General features: G+C 43.4%; 3 protein-coding genes across 5 annotated transcripts in view; 2 read left to right on the forward strand and 1 right to left on the reverse strand.

The window, feature by feature from the left end:
- Nucleotides 1–14870, forward strand: part of uggt1 (UDP-glucose glycoprotein glucosyltransferase 1) — a 32403-nt gene extending 17533 nt beyond the window's left edge. For 2 of the 3 annotated variants that reach the window (XM_005934337.3, XM_005934338.3), the window contains exons 19-41: nucleotides 430–550; nucleotides 835–933; nucleotides 1118–1141; nucleotides 2376–2470; nucleotides 3012–3218; nucleotides 3361–3492; nucleotides 3625–3755; nucleotides 3830–3925; nucleotides 4149–4251; nucleotides 4375–4454; nucleotides 4788–4977; nucleotides 5241–5399; nucleotides 5554–5639; nucleotides 5776–5860; nucleotides 7579–7667; nucleotides 7750–7854; nucleotides 8019–8103; nucleotides 10094–10276; nucleotides 10600–10760; nucleotides 10873–10987; nucleotides 11519–11635; nucleotides 12135–12279; nucleotides 12365–14870. In XM_005934337.3, the coding sequence (XP_005934399.1) occupies nucleotides 430–550; nucleotides 835–933; nucleotides 1118–1141; nucleotides 2376–2470; nucleotides 3012–3218; nucleotides 3361–3492; nucleotides 3625–3755; nucleotides 3830–3925; nucleotides 4149–4251; nucleotides 4375–4454; nucleotides 4788–4977; nucleotides 5241–5399; nucleotides 5554–5639; nucleotides 5776–5860; nucleotides 7579–7667; nucleotides 7750–7854; nucleotides 8019–8103; nucleotides 10094–10276; nucleotides 10600–10760; nucleotides 10873–10987; nucleotides 11519–11635; nucleotides 12135–12279; nucleotides 12365–12384 (2628 nt within the window). In that variant the 3' untranslated portion in view covers nucleotides 12385–14870. The remainder of the gene's footprint in view (nucleotides 1–429; nucleotides 551–834; nucleotides 934–1117; nucleotides 1142–2375; nucleotides 2471–3011; nucleotides 3219–3360; nucleotides 3493–3624; nucleotides 3756–3829; nucleotides 3926–4148; nucleotides 4252–4374; nucleotides 4455–4787; nucleotides 4978–5240; nucleotides 5400–5553; nucleotides 5640–5775; nucleotides 5861–7578; nucleotides 7668–7749; nucleotides 7855–8018; nucleotides 8104–10093; nucleotides 10277–10599; nucleotides 10761–10872; nucleotides 10988–11518; nucleotides 11636–12134; nucleotides 12280–12364) is intronic. The other variant, XM_005934339.3, reaches the window with a different exon arrangement.
- Nucleotides 14477–22392, reverse strand: LOC102291044 (transcription factor Sp3). Its single transcript, XM_005934334.3, has 9 exons — nucleotides 22277–22392; nucleotides 21850–21947; nucleotides 21000–21230; nucleotides 20295–20897; nucleotides 18778–18990; nucleotides 18491–18695; nucleotides 18194–18383; nucleotides 17824–18020; nucleotides 14477–16381 (listed from the first exon to the last, which is right to left on the reverse strand). The coding sequence occupies exons 1-9, from the start codon at nucleotides 22281–22283 to the stop codon at nucleotides 16128–16130; spliced, it is 1998 nt and encodes a 665-aa protein (XP_005934396.1). The 5' UTR covers nucleotides 22284–22392; the 3' UTR covers nucleotides 14477–16127.
- Nucleotides 22393–22602: 210 nt separating this feature from the next.
- Nucleotides 22603–23460, forward strand: part of LOC121814825 (piggyBac transposable element-derived protein 3-like) — a gene marked incomplete in the record, with an annotated part of 8386 nt that continues 7528 nt past the window's right edge. The window contains 1 exon segment of the mRNA XM_042222601.1: nucleotides 22603–23183. Coding sequence (XP_042078535.1) covers nucleotides 23155–23183 — 29 coding nt within the window.

Raw genomic sequence — 23460 nt, forward strand, 5'->3', positions numbered from 1 at the left:
TTTTCAGCAGGATCTTTGTGAGCATGCCATCTGTCATTTTTCCTCTTTTAATGTCAGCCCATCACACAGAGGAGCCAAATCTTTGAATTGATTCTTTCAAAGGATTTCTAAGGAATTTAAACACAGCAAGCATCATTTAATTTGGTGGCTATAGAAGTCTTACTGGTCAGCATAGCATTAGTCATCCTACCTACCTTTTCTCTTTTCTTTTTTTTAATGTTTAACTCAAACTTATTCAGAGAAAACTTTCTAAACAAGCACCCGTAACTGCAGTGGAAAGGCCATTAACATTTAAGAAGTGCTTTTTAAACTGTGAGCAGGGAAATCTTGCAGAGAAGGACCTCCTGCATGACTGTCAGCTCTGCAGCTAAAGCGACGACTCTGACTTTTTACTTTAACCTCGCACGTTTCCTCTCATGTCACTCGCAGGGCGAGCTGGCTACAGACCACGATGTCGTCGACTTCATCATGAACCAGCCCAGTGTTGTTCCTCGAATCAACCCCAGAGTGTTGTCCACCAGCAGAACCTACCTGGATCTGTCTGATACCAGTAAGTATGAGGGTTTCTTAAATTTCAATTTTTTTTAGATCATCCTCAGAAACTAATGTGCTGTCTGTGACATGGATGACTCAAAGCTTCATGTAGAAGCACAGTTAGTTTTCCAAATATTCTTCAACCATTACTGCTACTATTTATTTCTATTTATTTGATGATTATTATTTTGTTGGCGTTTTTTGCAGTACAGATATGATGTAATCAAAAGTTTGTATATTATAAAAACATTTGCTCCAGAATCGATGCTTTACTCCTGTTTTTTTCCTCTCGTTTTGCAGATAACTACTTCATAGATGACTACGCTCGCTTCTCAACGCTAGACACAGTAGAGAAGAACACAGCTGTGGCCAACAGCATGAACTATATGACAAAGAAAGGTAAGAGCACTCTGGCATCTGATCACTGAGTAGAAAAGCATGCCTGTGGATTTTTTTTCTTGTTGTTACTTGTGAAGATAAAAAATTTCAAAGCTAAACTCTCTCCTGGTGTATTCTCCTTCTGTCCCCTCCTCCTCCTCCACTTCCGCCTCTTATTCATGTGTTTTTAAATTCCCTGCATCAGGGATGACCACCACCAACAGGCATGGTAATCACCCTTTTTCTCCACATTATTCCCCCTCCTACTCACTTGCTCTTTTTTTCAGTTTTCTGTTAACGACATTGTTGGCACCGTGTTTGTGAATCCACCACCACTCCTCCATCTGTGTTCAGTTCTCAAAGGACACAAATGACTAATAATTATGCATGTGATAATTGTACACCAGTCTCCAAGCATGAGTACCAAAATTTGTTTATGTAACTGCTCACTATAACGTTGTTTGTTCCAGTGGGAGAGCATGATAGTTCACCCAGTATGATTTCAAAGAAACTGCATGAAAAGTTTGAACGGTGTGATAAGGAAGCAAAATTTGGAGCAGAGAGCAGCACTTTAGCACTCAGTGGTCACTTTATTAGGTACAGCTTGATAGTGCTGGTTCCTTCAGAGCTGTCTTAATTGTTTGTACGTGCTGGAAGTAAGTCTCAGAGGTTTTTGGTCCATATCAACACGATGGCATCAAACAGGTGATCTATTGGATTGAGCTCATTTGAGTAGAGCGGTCATGTGATGTTCAAGAAACCAGTTTGAGATGATTTGAGCTGTGCAACATCCTGATTCATTGGGCGTAGCTTCTGTTCTTAGCTGACAGGAGTGGCACTCGGTGTGGTGTTCCACTGCTGTAGCACATATGCTTCAAGGTTCAACATGTTGTGCATTCAGAGAATCTGTTCTGCATAGTGCATACTTGGTTTTTTGAGTTACTGTTACCCTATCTGGCTATTCTCCAACAACGTCTGGCATCAACAAGGCATTTTCACCTAGAAATTTGCAGCTTATTGAGTATTTTCTCTTTTTCTGACTACATTCTCTAAATCCCAGTAGATCAGCAGATTCTGAAACTCTCATACCAGTATGTCTGACACTACCAACTATCCCATGGCTAAAGTCACTTAAATGACCTTTCTTCCCTATTCCTATGGTCTGTTTGGTAAATAACGCGTGTGTGTGTATTTCTGATGAGTTGCTTGCTTGTTTGTTTTTTTTAGATATAAGTGACCTTGATTCTTGATGTTTTTATGTGAAGCTGTTTGAACTTCTATATGTGATATTGGGCTATAAATAAATTTGAACTTAATGAACCGTGAACAGGCGTACCTAACAAAGTGGCCAGTGAGTGTATTATCTTTGTTTGCCAACACCATTAATACCACTGAAGTTGATCTGTAGCATTGCTGTGGTTGTTTATTCTTACCTCGTGTCTTTCTTCTTCTGTGGTTGTCAGATGATGCCTACATTCGTCCTGTGACTTTCTGGGTAGTGGGAGATTTTGACAAACCCTCAGGACGCCAGCTCCTTTATGACGCCATCAAACACATGGTATAAAATGAGCTGTGTTTAAAATAATTGTTATACAATTTTTGATGTCAAGTAAACTGTATAAAACAAATTCTGATACCTTCCAAAAGTTGCTTTTTCACAAAGGATATGTGACCTAACCACCACATAAAGCTACTACTTGATGTTTTTATTCTGCAGCCTGTGGCTGCTGCAGACTTTTATACACAGCTAGGCTAATGTGCAGCTCGCTATAGCATCATTGCGTGCAGACACAAGAGTGATGACTTTATTGTTGTAGAACTTGAAGGAGAGAAAAGCAAAAAGGCAGAATGCCAAAAAGTAATTGTGTTCCTTCGCACAAAGACAAACACGGATGCAAAGCAATGAAACGTGGTCTGTGACATTAACCAAATAAATGCACATGCTTGTTAAAAAGAGGTGAACCAGTTTTAAAACTGAGACTGTCCATTCTGTGTATCATAGTTTCCTTTACAGTGATACTCATGTGGAGTTTAGCTTATAGACGGTCAGAACATTAAAGCCTGCAGAAGCTTACCATCTCTCCCCTCTTGTACAACAGAAAACCAGCAACAACGTCCGACTGGGGATGATCAACAACCCGTCAGCTGACGTGTCTGCTGAGACGACCCGCGTCACCAGAGCAATCTGGTCCGCCATGCAGACACAAACTGCCAATAATGCCAAGAACTTCATCACAAAGATGGCTAAAGAAGAGACCGCTGCGGCCCTGCAGAAGGGTGTCGACGTCGGCGAGTTCGCTGTCGGGGTGAGAGGGTTACACACAGAATCTAAACAGGATCATGGCTTAGTGGCTTAGTGCAAAGGCACTAAGCCATCCTAGTTTTTTTTTACTCCTAATTTGTCCTTTTGTCAGCTGCCTACAAAAATATCTATGTTTTTTTCTTCAGGGTATGGATTTGTCACTGTTTAAAAGTGCGTATGAGGCTCCCAAGTTCAACTTCCTGCTTTCCCACGCTGCTTACTGTCGAGATGTGCTCAAACTGAAGAAAGGACAAAGAGCAGTTATCAGCAACGGAAGAGTGAGTCAGAAATTTTAAACCTGCCCTAGATGTTGTAAAGGTTCAAATATAGCTTATATTGATTTCAAAAATGTCCATCTACCCACATTTGCTGTAGTTATTCAGTCAGTATTTTTGTTTTCTTCTTGACAGATCATAGGTCCGCTGGAGGAGGCGGAGGTGTTTAACCAGGACGACTTCCTGCTTTTGGAGAGCATCATCTTAAAGACTTCTGGAGAGCGCATCAAAAGCAAAGTTCAGAATTTTGGAATCGAGGAGGACAGGTATTTTCAGGCTCCTCTAAGAAGAAGTTTACAGATGAACTTTTCTTGTCGCGCTAACACTTCATTTTTCTCAGGGCCAGCGACCTTGTGATGAAGGTGGACGCTTTGCTCTCGTCTCAGCCTAAAGGAGAAGCCCGTGTGGAGTATGGCTTTGCAGATGACCGCTACAGGTACAGCTGTGTATAAATCAGATGAGCAAGATTTCTTTATTGAGTTGAGAGGTTTAAAAAGTGAGTACTCCACAAGGGTGATTTGATGGTTTATTTCAGAAGGGAGACCTTGAAGAGGTCGGTTAAAGTTTTTTTTGTTTGCTTTTTTTTCTGGAGAAAGCAGGAGGATCTTAAATATGTTTTGTTTGCTTGATTTTCTCGTTGATTTGCTGTTTGCTGGCAGTGCTGTGAAGATTCGTCCCAAAGAGGGAGATGTATATTTTGATGTTGTTGCCGTGGTAGATCCAGTAACCAGAGAAGCTCAGAAACTTGCTCCTCTTCTTCTGGTAGGTTATCTGTGAAAACTCCTTTGAATTTGCGATCCATCATGCTTGTATGTCCAGTTGATTTATTTCCAACGTGGTCTGTTTTTGTTCTGTGTAACACCTTTCTCTCCGCGCCTCCTGCAGGTTATAAAGCAGCTGGTAAATGTCAACCTGCGTGTCTTCATGAACTGCCAGTCAAAGCTGTCAGAAATGCCCCTGAAGAGGTGAGAAAACAAGCAGTTTCTGTACTCCATGCTGAAATTGTACATCCTGGTAACACCTTCATGGTCTTTCTATTTCCTCTCCCACATCACTTTTCATTTATCCTTTAGTTAAAGTACAGAATCATCAAATATCATATTATTATGCAGGTTTATAATAATATGGACATCTGCTAACAAGTTGTTACCGTTCCTGAATCTTTTGATGTTGCTTCATGTGCATATGGCACTTACTATAAGTCAGGATTGTTCTGTTAAAGCAGGCAGGACGTGGTGTAAAGACTCCTCCACCATATAAAAGTTCACCTGCTTTCTGCTTGTGTGTTTGTCTTCCAGTTTTTATCGTTACGTCCTAGAGCCAGAGGTGGCGTTTCAGGCTGATGGTAGTTTCTCTCCTGGGCCTATAGCAAAGTTCCTGGACATGCCCCAGTCTCCACTCTTCACTCTAAACCTCAACACTCCCGAGAGCTGGATGGTTGAGTCTGTGCACACTCGATATGATCTGGACAACATTTACCTGCAGGAGGTACAGCAGTACATCTGTTTTTAGGCAGGGTCGCTTGTTTGTTTGTTTTTAATTCTTTAATTTTGCTGTTTCAGTAACTCACCTGGCTGGACAACATATAGATAATATAAGTAGCTTATATATTGAACATTTTGGAGTCCAGTCCTCATGGAGACCTTCAGCTAATTTGGGAACCATTATTAATGTGTGTCTGTGGAGCCCCTGGACGCTGATATCGGGCTGCATGAAGTAAACTTTCCTTGGCTGTGCTTCCGTGTTTGCAGGTGGAGAATATTGTAGCGGCAGAGTATGAGCTGGAGCACCTTTTGTTGGAGGGCCATTGTTTTGACGTCAGTTCGGGTCAGCCTCCACGTGGCCTTCAGTTCACCCTGGGAACCGAGTCTGAGCCCGTCATCGTGGACACTATCGTCATGGCAAACCTGGTAATCGCTTCAAAGCACGACCCTCTCTATAACACAGCTTTGATTTGTTATACTTTAATGCTTTTCTACTTGATAAATAACATATTTTTTACTTTCCTAGACATTAATATTCTCTCAGCCTGAAATTGTAAATCTCCTTTCTTCTGCTCTGCAGGGTTACTTTCAGCTCAAAGCCAACCCAGGCGCCTGGATCCTGAAGCTAAGGAAAGGGCGCTCTGATGAAATCTACAAGATTTACAGGTAATAATGTGCAGAATTGGCTATATTCTGTCACATAAATGAAATGTCAGCCACTCCTCTTTGCTCCTGGTTTTATAAATTAATCTGAAAATCTCTCTTCTAATGTTTTCATTATCATTTCTTTCTTCTGTTGCAGCCATGACGGCACAGACTCTCCGGCGGACTCGGACGACATTGTAGTCGTGCTGAACAATTTCAAGAGCAGAATCATTAAAGTCAAGGTCGGTTCACTTGCAATGCAGTGACGTCTTTCTGGCACAAAAGCACAGAAGCAATGGCAGGAATCTGCCCTTCAGCACTGTTAGCTGGATAAATCCAGGATGGAAAGTTGGTGAGCAGAATATCCAGACTGCTCAATTTCTCAGGTTTCTCATAAATTTTAACGAGAAGCAGAAACTGCAGTCTGAACTGAGCCGTTTTGAGCTGAATAAATATGTAATTTGTGCAAAGATGACTAAAGTAAAATCAGACTTTGAAGCGGTATTTGCATATGACAGATGTGCCCACGTGCCAGTGCATTTTTCAACTACAGACAAAAGCACATACACATTAAGCTTCTCTCACCTCTTTGTTTTTCACATTAAAAAGCCCATATTATAAGTTTTGGGCTTTAGTGGGATTTATAGTGTTTTGTTCGTGTTCGTCTTCTCAAAAATTCTGAGAAGTTGCAAAAGTATGCTTCAAAATTGTCTTCCACCATTCATCTACATCACTGTGTAACACATTTCCATAATGCCCACCAAACAGCTTGTTTGGCCCTTCCTCAAAGAAGGAGCAGCTGCCTCACAGTCGACCTTTATTCCCTCACTGTGCTTACTCTAAAGGTTAGCCACAAGCAACGCATGCCAGTTTTTGTAATATTGGCTGCCAGAGTGAACAATGTCTTCACTCCAGGTCTTGCTTATGCCCCTTGACCCCTGTGTGGTAAATACAGTCTCATCTCCTATGCAAAAATATAGGTAAAATCCAACTATGCTGTCAGCTTTTATTCTCTCAGGTTGTTGACCTGCTGTTGTGTCTATGAGTGGAGGTTTTTGCAGGAGAGAGGTTTTCAACAATAGGTGTGGTTGATGCTTTGTGTAGGTTGAATGCTAATTGGTTGACAAGTGAGCTGGGAGGGGAAGGGAGCGACAGGCACTTCACATTGTAATCTAAAGATTCAACAATATTAAACGACTCCCTATGAGCAAGCGCTTGGTGACAGTGGGAAGGAAAAAACCCCTTTAACAGGAAGTAACTTCTGGCAGAAGCAGGCGCTAAACCTGCCGTGACCGAGAGGGAAGATGCAGCATGAAAAGTACAGACAGTGACTATCCTGGAAACTTCATTGTTTATCACTTCAGCTCTTTGTTGTTAGCTCTTCTCTGTGGCTAATTGGTGAACCAACAACAGCACAAACAAGAGACTATACTTGTCTGTTGTCTACAATTCTATTTCCAAAATTTAAGATAAAAAGATGAAAGGTTTTGTGACTAAACTACTGTGAAAGTCTTTCATAAATATGACATCTGGCCCAGTATCCACCCCATGTCTGTAGCTCTGCTCCCAGAATCTGAGGGTCCTGAGACTGTGGATTACTCGTGTTTTTGAAGGCAACATCGCCGCAGCATTAGCTTAGCATTAGCTTTGATAATGTGCCCAAAGAGCAAAGCTGTGTAAGAAAGCAATCACCTGAAGCACTTTGACTTAATATTTAGAGAATTGCACTCTTGAACTCATGGCAATATGTGAACATGCGATCTCGTGTGATCTTAAAGCCAATACAAAATTTAAGTCAGAGTAAAAACTCAACCACTAATGTTTTGTGTAAGTTTCAGTCCTGAATCAAAACCACGTCATATGATATTTGATTCATATTTTAAACAGAATAATTGATTTTCTTCTTTTCTCCTCCCACAGTATGTTGTGACTGACTGAGTTATGATTGTGTGTTGATCAGGTCCAAAAGAAGCCAGACAAGTTCAGCGAGGAGCTGCTGAGTGATGGGACGGAGGAGAACGACACTGGTTTCTGGAATTCTCTGACCAGGTGCAGCTCAAAACAGTGATCTCATTTTTCATTTTCAGATGTTCAAAACTGTCAAATAATCGCTTTTCATTTTGTCTTTCAGAGGTTTCACGGGTGGAGGCAAGACTGAAGAGCCTAAGCAGGACAAGGAAGATACGATCAACATCTTCTCTGTGGCCTCGGGGCATCTGTACGAGAGGTTCCTCAGGTGGGTGTCAGAGATGTGACCAGGCAAAGAAAGGGGATTGTTGTGTCAGCCAAAAATCCTTGAAAGCGAACATCCCTGCTTCTTCCATATACTTTTGATTTTAGAGTCTTTTTCTTCCCAGTTCTGTTGCCACCAGTCTTTTTACTGTCCTCCTTCTCTCTCAGAATCATGATGCTGTCAGTTCTAAAGCACACCAAAACTCCCGTCAAGTTCTGGTTCCTCAAGAACTACTTGTCTCCCACTTTTAAGGTAGGATTTTACTTTATTTTATTCAATTTTTTGCCTCTGGTGTTACTTTAGAACTCAGCTGGCATCTCGTCACTGATGTGGAAATCTTCTCCAATGGCTGCAGCTTTTTCTCTGTCCAACATCGATTTGAAGCTCAAGCAGAAACGTGCAGCAGGGATCGGATTACTCCCTGATTTTTCTTTTAAATATTCTTTAGTTTTTATGTCTAAAAATAATTTGTGTGGGAGATACTGTGGGCTTCTGAAGGTGCTGTGGATAGGATGCTGAATGTATTGCATGTTTTAACACGAGCGTAACAACCTTTGCTTGCAGGAAAACAGAGAAATGTGGGATGTACTTAGTATTTCACTAGAAAACAAGTTATTTGTTGAAAGCAGAGTACACCCACGGTACAGTACTCTGACAGAATAGGCCCAAAGGAGCATTTCTCTTATGTTCTCACCATAAAAGCAGACTAAACCTTCCTTACGCTGCCGAGTGCAGCTAGTGTGAAGAAATGTAACAACCACCTCACTGACGCTGTTTTCATACATGACCTCTGGACTATTTCAGGAAAATTGGGTCAGGAGGTTGTCCGAAGTTACTCACATGTGACACACAGCAGTGAACGTTTGAGAAGCACTAACTGGACATTTTTGTGCCCACAAGGCGTCACACCTGAAACCCATTTGTTCGCGGTGAAACCACCGGAGTGTTATTGAATATCACTCTGAAGCTGACGGCTGATCCCTTGTGGAAGTTCCAGGCTCTGGTTGTCGGGTCATGTGTCAGTCAGCGGTATCCCGCTCTCTCATTGGTTGTTGCTTCAATTGCTCGCCCGGAAGCTTAGAGAAGTTTGTCAGAAGTTTGGGCATCGCCAGCGGTTATTTCACCCGTAGATGGTTTGAAATGTGAATTACATTCCCGTGTCCGATCTATCTAATGTGGCTTTGATGTGACTGCACCAAACATTTATACTAGTCTTCAAAGATTTAAGCCCATTCATAAACACTGAATCGAGCAGCTTGTGCTATTTCTGTAGCACGGCACAACAACAGCCTTCTTTCAATAAAAGAACCAAGCAGACGGCTGCAATAGGAAAAGAGATTATTTTTAAGTCAATATTGAGCCAAAAACAGTAACAGCAAAGTGTAGAAAACATATTGTCATAATAAATGTGAATTCAACAAAAAGTAATTCAGTGAAAATTAAATACATCACAAATATTAAATTGGTAGATCACTGTTACCATAAATAAGATTTAGTTAAAAATAAACATCAATATATATATAAACAATTTAAGAATAATAAAATCTGCTAAAACTGAGTGTAATCATACTTATTTCACTTGAAAATTTCTATGAATGAGTTTCGTTCCTCAGTAGATTACTGCACAATTTTATACAAACATGTGGCATTCACTTTACTTTTGATTTCTGCTGTCCTACAAAATCATCTGTCATGCCACATATTTCACTAATTTCTAGAAATCCTATGTAAACAACACAAAACTCAACATTTAGAGCAACTATTCAACCACAGAATGATCGAGTTTCATATAGCTTACCACTCTTAGTTTCAATGTTACAGATGTAAGAGTTTTCTGAAGTCCAGAAGAACAGTGGAGTTTGAAATGCTTTAGGCCATTACTGATTGGTCCGTGCAATAATGTCTCTAACCATCACATAGCCTGATCTTTGCCAATTGGCTGGGAGCAGTTTGTGTCCTTCTACGACCTCATAGAGCAGCATAGCAAGGCCAGATTTGCTGTCTGTTTAAGTTACCGTGCTTGCTTTTTTTTTTGTGTTTGTCATTTTTGTGTTTGTCATTGTGTTTATTTAATTTTGCATTTTTGATATTTGAGTCCATTTTCATTAAATCTGTCAGGGGTCAGTTGTCGGTCAGCTGTCAGCCTGTTTATGAATTATTTATGGCCCCATATTGTCAAAGGGGAAAATTATGAGGTGTGCACATGCTGACAGCTCTGTTCCTGTGTGTCGCCATCTTTCAGGAGTTTATCCCCCACATGGCGAAGGAATACGGCTTCCAGTATGAGCTGGTCCAGTATAAATGGCCCCGCTGGTTACACCAGCAGACGGAGAAGCAGAGGATCATCTGGGGCTATAAGATCCTCTTCCTGGACGTGCTGTTCCCTCTGGCCGTCGACAAGATCCTGTTCGTGGATGCTGACCAGGTTTGCTCACATGTAGCTGTGCAAACACAGTCACTCATCCTGCATCTGTCCAAATATTTGTTCTTTTACTATTCAGTAAAGGAGGAAACTGTCAGCTTCAGAGAACCTGTTAAATATAATATTCCTCATGACTGCCATGAAGTACTAAAAGGTTTGGAAGTAGTTTTATATAAAAGTTTGGAAGTGCATACTCAGTTTTGCTCCACATGAGTTCCTAGACTCCTTTTTTTTTTCCCTTTTTTTTTATGTGAGATATGTTCTCTACTTTTTATTTTTACTGTTTTGTGCCAGCTAAGCTGTTCACACCTCCTCCTCTGCTTCAGATTGTGCGCACAGACCTGAAGGAGCTGCGTGACTTCGACCTGGAAGGAGCTCCGTACGGATACACTCCATTCTGCGAGAGCCGCAGGGAGATGGACGGATACCGCTTCTGGAAGTCCGGATACTGGGCGAGCCACCTCGCTGGACGCAAATACCACATCAGGTAGACGCTGATCGCTCAGCTCCCGTGTCGCAATCAAGTTTCAGCAGCGTTTAACATCAACTATCTGCAAACATGCTTTCCTGCAACTTTCACGTGTTACCATCGTTTGCAGCGCGCTGTACGTCGTCGATCTGAAGAAGTTCAGGAAAATAGCTGCAGGAGATCGACTCAGAGGACAGTACCAGGGGCTCAGCCAAGACCCCAACAGCCTTTCCAACCTCGACCAGGTCTGACGCTCTCTTCACTCACTGTCTGCATTCGTGTTTTTATGTACACGTGACATCAGAGCCACGTGTTTTATGTAAAACAGCCATATGTTTTTAGATTGATTGAACACTCTTCTCCAGTTTTTCAGTGAAGACTTTAGAGCAGCCTCGCGTTAGCGTGCGTCTGTTCCTTGTCGCCGCTCGTGTTTACTCGTCATGTTCTGCTCTGCTTCTGATTTCACGACAGCGCATCGCTGGTTTTATGATTGCGGCATTGTTCAGCAGCTTTTACATTTCAGGCTCTGATGTCCTTGAGCACAGCGACAGGACAAACTGTAGTCTGTGATTGCAACTTGATTACTACGCAGCTGAAAGAAAACATAAAGACAGCCAACTGTGAAAGTACACAGGGGAAGCAGATGCTGCTTCTAATGCTTGTTTGTACATGATGGTTCAACCTTCCTAACAATAGTTTTCCCTTCTCTGCTTTTAGTTAAGCTCTGCACTTTTTCTCACTAGTTTGTTTGTTTATATGATTTGATTTTTTTCCAGGATCTTCCAAACAACATGATCCACCAGGTGCCCATAAAGTCTCTACCTCAGGAGTGGCTGTGGTGTGAGACCTGGTGTGATGACAGCTCCAAGAAGAGCGCCAAAACAATAGATCTGGTAAAGAATGCTTCTTTTTATTTAACTGTTTTCTGTACAGTTTGTCAGAGTTACAGAGGATTGATGGCAGTTTTCTAAAGATTCCCATGTATCCTAACAGCCACTAGAGGGCAGGCAGGCAGGCTTAAGAATGAGTTCACATTAAAAATAAGACCACCTTCTTCTTCCACCACAGCAGATCATCTGCTTCCATCTCACCCTGTCCCTAGCATCCTCCTCGGTCACACAAACTCTCTGCCTGTCCTCCTCTACATTCATGAAGCTTTCTCTTTTCCTCCTGCCTGGCAGTTTTATATTTAATATCTTTTGCCCAGAATGTTCACTATCCCTCCTCTGCACATGTCCAAACCATCTCAGCCTTGCCATGAAGGTTTTAAATAGTCATTTTATAGGTGGACATAAATCAGTTTTGATGCTGCATCCTGTTTTTGTACCAAACCACATTATGTGAACTATGATATGAGCTGTTTTGTCTTTTTTCTCATTTTCCCAATATCAGTGCAACAACCCGATGACCAAAGAGCCCAAGCTGCAGGCTGCGGTGAGGATCGTGGCAGAGTGGACCGACTACGACCAGGAGATCAAACGCCTGCAGGCCAGAATCCAAGACAGAGCGAACCACATGGCGAAGCAGCAGGACACAGGTGCGCCTCGCTCGCAGAAACCGATACGCGCAGCTTTCCGCATTAATCACTCAGACTAACGTCTCTCTCCTCTGTCCTCTGCCAGATGCTCACACGGAGCTGTGAGGCGCTCGCTACGATGAGGCGCTGAACTGGACTCTGTTTAAAGAGTCTGCTTCAGAACGACGCTCCTCTCCTGCCTCGGGGACTGCTGACAGACTGACCGACTGGTTGAAACAATGTCCAGTTTTTTGTTCTTTTATAGGTTTCGGTGACTGTGTGGGTGCAAACTGTGAGGATGTGTTTTGTGAAGCGAATCGTGCATTTTTTTTTTTCTCCCTGTAGTTGATGTCAGTCTGTTTGCACTGATTGGGATTCTGGTTCTGGCTTTTGTAGAAGCACAAAGGGAGGAGGACTTCAGAGAATGGTATTGCTGGTTCATTTTGGTGTTTATTTGCTGTATGTCAAACATCTGGTGCTGGGAACACTTTGCATTCGCTCATTTGAAGCTGTTTGGTTTTTCTCTGGATTGCATAAAGATACAAGTTCACGTGAAGGCTGTGATTTTAAAGAAAACAAGGAGAAGCACTGTAAACTCTCACCCACAGGTGTTTGACCTGAAAATGAACATCAAAATCAGTAGGATTGTTGTCACTGTGACTCTCAGGTACAGATGTTGCAGCATAAAGTCAGAAGCTGATCAAAGTTATACTCTAAAGGGAAGAGGAGCCTTAAAAATTTGGCTTAAAGCAAAAGTGATTTCTGTTCTTTGGTAACATTGATGGATTTGTCATCTTCATCTTGTTTCGGCTGTCAGATATTTTTGTTAAATAAACTCCGATTAATGGGTGGTCCAGTGTATTTTTGTTTACATGTGAACAATATTCTGCTTTAACTATTTACGTCCTAGTGACGTAACCCTGGTGAGAAAGCTAGTTAGCAGCCAGATAAGTACACTGCTGAAAAAGGAAACATTGGGTCACATGATAACAGCAAGTTCGTTAAACTTCAGGGATATCATTCTGTCCTGGTAGGAAGCATGAACCACTGTGAGTCCAGATCACCTGCTCTGGTGCAAATCAAAGTGACATCAGAGGCAACAACCAGACAGCCCTCGTGACTGCTTTTTCTCTAGTTTTGGTTTTTGCCTAGTGTCCTTGTCACATCTGGCAGCATGACGCAGTACCTGCAGCCCATGCTTGCTGTCAAAAGAAGCTTTGCTGTGTCTCCCAGCACAGCCTCAAGAGTGTGGAAGAGCTACAAGGAGGAACAGGAGCACGGCCAGAGCCCTACAACATGACCTCCAGCAAGGTATTCATGTGCAAGCTGTCTGAATCAGAGTCCACGAGGGTGGTGTGAGGGCCTGACGTCCCTTTGTGGGACCTTTTCACCCCAGCACTGCGCAGCTTGACAGAACACCAGAACTGGCCGGTCTGACGCTGGGACTCCGTTCTCCCATGTGGAGAGCAGATTCACTCTGAGCCTGAAAGAGTGTGGAGAAGCTGGGCAAATGTTTCACTGCTTCCAACATCATCCAGCATGACAGGTTTGGCAGTGGGTCAGTGGTGATCTGGGGGATTCATATCCTTCAGTCACACAGCCCTCCAAAGGCTGTGCTGGCGTTACCAGGATGGCATCATCAGACTGATTATGCAGGCCAATGGCTAGACTGTGTAGGTAGTTCCTGGATGACAAAGTAGTGATGTCACGTCCTTGCACCAATCTGAATCCACATGAGAAACCAGCCTTTCTGAAAAACACCTAGGATTATCAAATTTATCTCTTAGGTGCATTTACTGTGAGACTAAAGTTTCCACTGTGATTATGTCACAGCTAGAAGTGTAATGAAGACAGTATGGATATTAACAGTGTACTTTTTTTGCATATAAGACTGGGAAATGACCCCTCACACATGTAGCATGTCGTGATGGTTCTTGTTCTCACATTATGCACAGCTGAGTTTCTTAAAAACAGATCTGATCCTGATGGCAACATCTGGATCTGCCACAATGCCTGTTTAATATTACAGATCTACTTTTTCCAGAGCAGCGATTCATACTGTGATCTCGTTGCACATCACTGCTGGTCTCTTCCTTTCCCCCGTTGTTTACTGCTTCCAACATCTTACCTCTACCAACCATCAGCATCTGCATACTCTCTAAAGCGTAACTCTCTTGGTGCAGGGCGTCCCATTTCTGCCCCCGACACACAAAACCTGTTACTGGAAGGTTTCAGACTTTTATTGTGATCCATTTGAAAAAAGGTTTTACAAAAAGGTAACATTCAATTTTTACACCAATTCTTTTTAAAAAAAAAAAAAAAAATCACTTAAAATAAGGTTTTGATACAACAAAATTCAGTTAACTAATGGCTTCTATGAACAATGTGAAAATAAGATAATATACATGTAAATGAATGCTACAAAGATGAGGACAAACAAAGGGATTACATCAATTAAAATAAAAAATAAAAACACACAAACAATGGCATTGATTGTTTTGCTTTTTCACTTGAGTGACATCTGACCAGAATTACCAACAGAGCAGTTATTGCAAAACGAATCCCACAGCGTGTGGCGTGCAACTGGAATGTGATGACACAAAAAGAAGCAGGAAAAAAAAAAGTAGAACTGGCTTTAATGAGGCCGATTTGATGCATCCGTTTTCTTCACATGGCAACACTGGTGTGTGCAGACTCCTCCTGCAGCCAACAAATAACCCAGAACGCTTTAAAACCTATGATTCCCATCATCGTGTGGCTTCAACATAGACGACACCCAGACCAGCAAAGAGACGTGGAGAACTGAAACATGACGAGAATTAACCCCCCCCCCCCAAAAAAGGAAAAAAAAGGATGTGGTGTTTCTTTAAATGTTGACAAGCACAGCAGACGGCGTGCTCATGAAAACAGATGCTGAAAGAAGTTGCTTGCATTTGTTTCCCCCTCCCCTCCCCTCGTCCTTGAGGCAAAAATGCAAACTTCAAACCGGTTAATGGTGGCACTGTCATCTTAACCTGACCAGCCAGCTGCGCCCGTGCTCTGCGTCGAGCAGCGCGCGGCGTGACATCAGCACCGCTGCCCTGACTGGGCTGGAAAATAACCTGATTTGCCGTCTTACTAAAGTCTGTAACGCCAAACGCGAAGCCCCTGTGAGCAGCTGGTTACCTTTAGCACGACGACAGTGAAGGGAGGGGGGGTGGTACCAGACTGCTGGATTTTTTTCACTCTCAAGAAAAAAGCGAATCAGCACATTTCCAAAAAACATTTAAAAACTACTTTTAAAAAAACAAAACAAAAAGAACAAATCAAGGCAGCGGTGTGGACGCCGCGCCGCTTCAAACAGGGCGCTCAGATTTGTCACGACTCTCCCCGAGAGTTTCCACGGCTTCCTTTTCCCTCGGTCCGATTTCACAAACACATTTACCCCCGTTACAGTTACATCATCTGCAAAGCTTTTTCTTTAAAAACAAACAAAAAACCAACATGCACCTCCAGCATTTTATACAAGAGTATAATACAAAATAAGGCATTTCATCGTGTTGAGTATTCATGTCGTGTTTTGAGTGTTAATGTGTGCTTTCGTGTGTGTGTGTGTGTGTGAGCGTGTGTACATAGCAAACACATTTTAATGTTATTTCTTTTTGCCCGCCTATAAAAAGACTGCAAAAAACAAACATAAAGTCAAGATAACTCTTACTTAAAATATATATATTTGTCATATACATTTAGGTATATATTCATATGTAAAAAAACAAAACAAGGAAAAAAAAAAGGGGGGGGGAAGAGGGGAAGAGAAAAGCCCAAGAGGTCCCTTTTGATAGGCCAGTTCTCAAAAAGCCACCTCACCACATCAACCCCCACCCACCCCCTCATTCCATGACCTCGCTGGGCGCCACTGTGACCAGCTGCAAGGGGATCTCCTGATTGGCTACAAGGTCGTGCGCGTTGGTGGCCTGGAGGATGAGCGTTGTTCCGTCCGTGTTGATGATGGCGTCGGAGGTGGGCGGAGACGTGGAGGGGGGCACCCCGCCTTTTTTATTCTGGTGAGTCTTTATGTGCTTGGCCAGGTGGTCGCTCCGCATGAACCTCTTGGAGCACTCTGAGCACACAAACTTCTTCTCCCCTGCAGGGTCCAACAAGCACACATCAGTGGCGACGCACATTTTTGTCTGCAACTAACTGAACTGGAGCATTTGGAGACTTTGTCGCTTGTTTCTAGCATCAGATCCTTCACTTAGCAGTGGGGACGGCTCCCTCGAGCCTACTCAGGACCCCATTTTAAGCATTTCCTTTCCAAAACCCTCTTCTTAGTGTAACTGTTAAATAGTTTTCAGCATCACATTAATTTAGAGTCATAACATTTTAGGGCCTTTACCTCACAATATAAAGCATGTTGACATGAATCTTGATTTTGAGCAAATAAAAGAAAGAAAAACATCCCTACAGCATGATGATGACGCTGCACACTGGACAATAGGGATGCCGTTAATGAGTTGCCTTTCCTCACTAAGATGCTACAGAGCAACTTTATTGCAACGCGACTTGATTTGCAGCCCTTGTCGAGGTCATGTGACCTTTCCTCTCTTCCATACATCTTAAAAAATATGTGATGTTGAAACCATAGATCTCTAATCTGATTCTACACTGAACTTCCATCTCCTCAAAGGAAGTGTGGATCTCACTCATCGTGACCACTGGATTCTTGGAGTCACGTGAGCAAGAGCCTTCATCACCATCTACTCAGATTCACGACATCACCTGGTTGATCAGGTGACCATATGACCCAAGACTCAATGCAAAATCTGGGATCAGATCCTAAACTTTGGTTTCCTCCCTCACCGACTTAAAGGGTTTTCAAAATAAAAGCCAAAAAGGAACCCAAAGGCTTTACCAAGATAGCGAGACTGAGCAGCTACACCTCTACATTAATACTGCTGGAAGACTGTTGATGGATCTAATGATTTATTAATGACAGACGGTCACATATTGCATCATTGTGATAGAAATGTGATCGCAGTAATGGGGTCAGATTTCTAAAGAAATCAGAGCCTGACTCTAGTTGTCGTTTAACCCAAAGTATCAATTAAGGACAAGCACACATCACAAGTTTGTCATCACAGCCCCCGACTACATCTCAGGCTTTATCACAGCAACGGCAGTCTCGTTAAAATGATTTAATAAAAATGCTTCGGGCTGAGTTGATATTATCTGCTACTTAACTGCTCAGATGAACAATGATGTAATTTCAAGTGTTTATTAGCTGATTCAATTCATTTCAACTACAAATAAAATAAAACTGATATCGCTGATGATCTGCTGTGAAGTGTCGGTTTCTCACTTTTTTTTTCCCCTTCGTGTTTCACACGTCTTTGCTGAACATTGCGTGATCGCAAACCAAAGCTCTGGACAGCAGCAGCAGCAGACATGAAAACATTTTGTAACTGTAACATTGTAACGGCAACGCGATCCCCACATGAGCTCCGACCATAAAACTGTTACTTTGTTGTTATTCTTTTCTTTTTTTTCCAATTTCAAAACAAAAAGCGTGTCGACAGGTGATCTCACCTGTGTGCGTCCTCCTGTGTCTCTGCAGCTCGTCACTCCTGGTGAATCTCTTCCCACAGAACATCCAGTTGCAGACGAAGGGTCTCTCGCCGCTGTGCCAGCGCAGGTGAGCTCGGAGGTGGGATGTCTTCCCGTAAACCTTGCCGCAACCGGCGATGTGGCAGATGTGCTGCTTCTTCTTCCCCATACCTGAACCCCTGTGGAAACGAGGGAGAGTGAAGATAAGAGGGATCAGGGAAGTGAAGTGCTTCCATTTTCCAAACTTTGCATTTACTAGTGTTTCCTTTTTTGTTCTGCTGGTCAAAGGTGAGCTCAGCACCTACACCTCCTGTTATCCATGGCGTGTGTGTGTGTGTTCTCAGAGGCCCACCTTCCTCCAGACTCTTTGCAGTTGGGGCAGGTGCAGGCGACTCTGCGGAGCCTTTTGCCCTCCCCGCTCGGCGTCTCCATGTCCTCGTCTCCCATCTGAACACGCAGGTTGTTCAAGTCGCTGGGGTTCAACGTGGAATCCCCGCTCAGCTGCCACTCCTCAGAGTCTGGCTCTTCCTTTATCTGGATACCTGAGCAGAGGAAAACAGAATGAAAGAGGGAGATTTAAGAAACTGTAAGGGATTAACTAAATGAATGAAATGAGGAGTGATATATGCACAAGCATACAGCCACATACCTGCTGGACTGTTTGCATCCTCTCCCTGCGAGTACTGGATCCCAGTTTGTGTTACAGAGTTAACTGTGACTGTTTGGAGGTTAGGCAGGCTGACCTGGCCTGTCTGGCCCAGGGGAAGGGTCTGGACTGGGGCTAAAGTCAACTGTTGGGCCTGGCCCTGACCCTGGGGCAGCTGAAGTCCTTGGAGTGACTGGACACCCTGAACCTAAGAGAGAAAACAGATGTTTTTGGGAATCTTATAGCAAAGCAAGCTCACCTGAAAGAGCAAAACAGCCCCTTGAACTTACCTGGAAGGTCTGCCACTGGATCTGTCCAGTAGCAGTGACAGTTTGGGCCTGGATGAGAAAGGTCCCAGGGTTGACCAGCTGCACGCTCTGTAGAGTCTGACCTGCTCCTGCAGTCAGGTCCTGACCCTGAGCCACCTGGGCTACCTGGGCCTGACTGTCCCCAGACAGCTGCAAGATGGGCTGTGAGATAGTGGTGGCATTGGAGGATGACACCTGCAGGAATAAATTACACTTTTAAACAAGGGCCAAAAAAGTAGAATTCATATGTTTCCCTTTTTTTTTTTTTTTTGAATGCAGTACTTTCTGCACATTACCGCTTTATGTAAAGGCCCAAATAACACAAGTGCATGAAAAAAATTAACCAAACCTATTATCAGCAGTGCACTTTTAGGCCCTTTTGCTTTGTATCATGTGCAGATGCCTTCTTGTCAATCACATCTACTAGAAATTATCCCCCCAAAATTGTAAAAAGACAGATGTGAGATGCACTGCAGCGCTCTGATCTAAAGAAGAACTGATGAAAGTACACAAAGCTACATTTTTATGGCCTGACAAACCAAAGAACTGCATTTTTCGAGTGAAAAGAAAGTGGATATCAGCAACAGACTGAGAGGAACCATCAGCAGGAAGAACAGGAAAAGTGTGATCAGTATGTGTCAGTGTGCAGTGATTTAAAAAACAATTTCCAAATATGAGTTGAGGCCACAATATTTTTGTGAATGCATTTGTGTTGCAGTTGGATGTTGATTATTCAGACAGCTGTGAGTAACAGTTTCATAAGTCCTTTAGTTGACTGCTAGCATGACACGCTGTGCTGAAATAATAGAGACATTGTGCAATCAAATGACTTTAGCCAGCTACATCATTTTAACATGATTTCAGCCCTCAGTCGAGCCCAGGTTCTTGGTGCGTTTCCATAGGAACCACCAGGTGGTCTTGGCCAAAATATGTTCTGCGATACACATCAGTCACAGTAAAAACTTCAACAAACATAAAGAGGAGTTTGTAAACTTTAAATGCACACCTTAAAGCAGTGCCTCACAGACATTATTGGCCTTGGGGTGATTAGAGGAATCTGCTTAACCCCTCATTACTTGGGCTGGGTGTCATTTTTCACGTTCTGTTGCCAGTAACGACAAAGTTATTAAATTGTGTTTACTTTACAGGTTATTATTATTACTATTATTATAGATTTTCTTTAGTATCTTTTTCATTAACAAATGTTTTCTAAGTGTTGTGGGGTTGTTGTGCAAAACCTTCCCATTAAACTGGCAACAGTATGACTAAAGCTGGGAATCTGTCAACTCTTGCAACAAATAAGTCTTCAGGAATGACGATATTCCAGGACCTATTGTCCCCACTTATGGCTTTAGTGCAGACCAAAAACTTTTCCTTTTGAGATTGCTTCATTTCATTAAATTGCTCACTTATAATTTAAATTGTAATCAAATGTCTCCAGAGACCATTGGGCATGACACACATTCACATGACATGCTGCTAAAGCCACACACGCTGACCTGGATTTGCTGCAGGTGGTTGTGGGAGTTGTAGTTCTCCGAGGACGACAGATCAGACACGCCTGCGGACACGGCAGTCGCCTGGGTGAGAACTCCTGTGCCGTCGATGGTCTCAGGAAGCTGGGCGGAGTTGGAAGAGGAAGTGGTTGTTGGCACGTAGAGCTCTTGGTTGGCGCTCGGGTCACTCACAGTGACCAGCGACTGTTTGGCTCCGGTGTCCTGGTTCTGGGTGTCGAGAGCCTGGCTGCTCATTATCAACTGGCCTTCAGGTGTGACTCCTGTTGCGATGGGGACCGTCTGAGCTCCGGTCAGCCCCAGCGACTCCAGATCCACACTGTTTATAGGGACGAATGTTATGTTGCCAGGAAGCCCTACAGGCATGGTGCCCGTGTACGTCGAACCTCCAGCTAGCGAAACGCCGTGGATCGACTGAACCTGCCCCGCCTGTGTCAAGAGATCTGTGGTTGCCGTCGTGGCACAGCTGATTCCAATGCTGCCCTGGCTGCCATCTTGGAGTAGCTGAATCTGCCCCGTACCGTCATCCAAACCCTGCGTGGGGAATCCTGCAATTGTCCCATCTGCATTTTGGATTTGAGGGATGACCTGAAAGACAGAGCGGGGGGGGGGACAGCTTTGAGCATGCTGATCACCTATGCTGGAGTGCTCTGATCTATATGTTTTTCTTTGTTCATCTTTTTTTTTTACCTGATACTGAATGCCCGACACTCCATTTGCTGCAGCCTCACTCCCGGTTGCTGTAACATATATGGGCTGGCTGGGAATACTCCCAATAGGAAGCACGTACTGCCCGTTGGACGTGATAATCCCCGAGTTTGGAATGTGAACGACTCCCTGGTCTTCCTTCCCAGCCGATACGGGAGTCAACACCTCCCATCGATCTGAGCCCGTCAGCTGAATGGCTGACATATCTGTCGTCTGGGAGCACAATCAAAAGTCACATTAACAGGGACAGATCACACTTCCAACAGGGAGACAGTGACTCCTCTCAGCTTCAGATTAGATCACAGTCTGGCTATTGTCTACCAATCAGGTTTGGATTCAGAAACTGTGCAGATGCACGAAAGGAACAAGTGGAACACGGGCAGGAGTAGATCATGCAGCATTTAAAGTCACAAGAAAGATGTGAGCACTACCAGCACACATACACATATACAGAGTGAAGATAGCAGGCTCAGATACAGCCGAGAGCAGGGTGTGGGGGATGGGTGGCCATTACAACACAACTCCAAGCTACTGTTTTGATTATGGACGCTATCCGTGCTACATTATCCCACCCCTGCATCCTTCGAGCCCAAGGTACACCGGCTATCTTCCAGCGAGCCGACCCAAGTGACTGACTTCAGTGTCCTACCCACTATGGGCGGGTTTTACAGGGGTAAAGTGGGTGGCCGTTATTGAGGGGAACACAGGAAGTGTACGGCTTTCTCCCCATGCCATCAAAATGTTAAAACCTGTGAACTTCATGCTCCCAAAACAAAACACAACCGAGAAATCGAAAGCGAGCGAGAAAGACGAGCTAGAAAATGTCGGATACCTGTGTTTCCGCGGCGCCGCCGGGTTGCAGAAACTCGCTTTGACTGCTGTCCACGTCCGCGGACGCCATTTCTCCTTGTTTCAGAGGCTGCTCTGGCGCTAGCAGGGAGAGAGGGGGAAACTCAGCAAAACTCTGTAATCTTCAACTCCTGCCTGCCAGAAAAGCCCGCAAAGCATCCCCACTCTCCGGTCCCAAAAGGAGCCGACTGCGAAATTCTACTTTGCAGCGGAGGTTCTGAAGAAATTTGGGGGGCCGAGCTCGACTGTTTACTTTGTCAACTCCGTGGCTAGCCAGCTAGCTCAGTCAGCTAACCATATCGAGCTCGTTAGCAGCAGAGCTAAAGATAAAAAGACGTAGCTCGCTCGGCTCCAGCTCTCACAAACTCACCGATTAGCTGCACGCTTCGATGTGCTGAACGTTTACGTACCAGTCATAGCGTGAGTGGTAGTAACCCGGGGGATTATCGGATCAACTAAACTCCGAACATGATTATTTTATCAAAGGCGGGCCAGTGTTGATCGGCGAATTCGGGTCGATTTTTTTTCTATTTTGATTGACGGTGCGGGAAACACAAAAAGGTGGGACTAACAAGCTTGACCGTCGAATTTGCATCACATTACAGGACGTTCCGCCCTTCTTCTCTACGTCGATTGGCTGAGCGAAGGTTGTGGTGGAACGTCATTGGTTAAAATCGGGCGCCAGTCATTTTTTTGTAGGACGAGTGTTTCCTGTTTGTTGAAGGAGACAAGAGAAGGAATGCAGTTGTTGAAATTTAAACAGGGCTTAATTTGAATACGGAGACGCTCCAGTACAAAAAAAATAGTTATTTATTTATTTTGTATTGCTTTATCTCTTTTGATTTGCTTTCGCTTTAAAGCCGTAGACGTTTGCGATACGAGGGGATTTTTTTTTTTAAAGTTCAAACTACTTATGTTCACTGCAAACGTCATTTAACCTCCATAATTACAACCAGGCAGCTTCACGTGTTATTACAGCTTCACACCGAGAGCTAGCTCGTTGTAATAGTTAATTCCACATCCCAAATGCCACATAATTAAAGAAAGCAGTGCTATCAAACATCGGGAGCTCTTTAAAACCCGTTTTGCCCCACTGGCAACAATTGTTGCCAAAGTTTATCACTGTCATTTTCGACTCACAATAAAAAATCTCAAAGGTACTAATGCAACTTTTTCCACTTATATGCTAGTAGACAACTTAGACAAAGGTTTTGATTTTTAAAAAATCGTTTCCAAGTGCTTCCTATCGCATGACATCATCTGCTTCCCGCTCTTTCTGGCTGAAGACATGGCGGATGCAAATCATCCTGGAAAGAGGTAATTTTCATAAATTTCTTATGACTTTCCCCCCAAACATATTTATAATTATTTAATCATTCAAGTCTCTAGAGTAACCCTCCCCAAAAAAATTGTACCTAGGATAAATATTTTTTTGTTCATGGGCTTATTTCTGTGAGTGGCAACAAAAGTTGCCAGTGGGCACATAGCATGTCGCTAACTAAAGGAAAACACTGTCTGCAGGATTGCTCCTAATTTACTTATTTAAAATTGTAGAATGATGTACAATGGCTCATTTTAGTCCTTTTAGAATAAT

This window comes from Haplochromis burtoni, unplaced genomic scaffold, assembly GCF_018398535.1.
Source record: "Haplochromis burtoni strain Fernald_Lab_line unplaced genomic scaffold, NCSU_Asbu1 Contig_89, whole genome shotgun sequence".
Lineage (NCBI taxonomy): Eukaryota > Metazoa > Chordata > Actinopteri > Cichliformes > Cichlidae > Haplochromis > Haplochromis burtoni.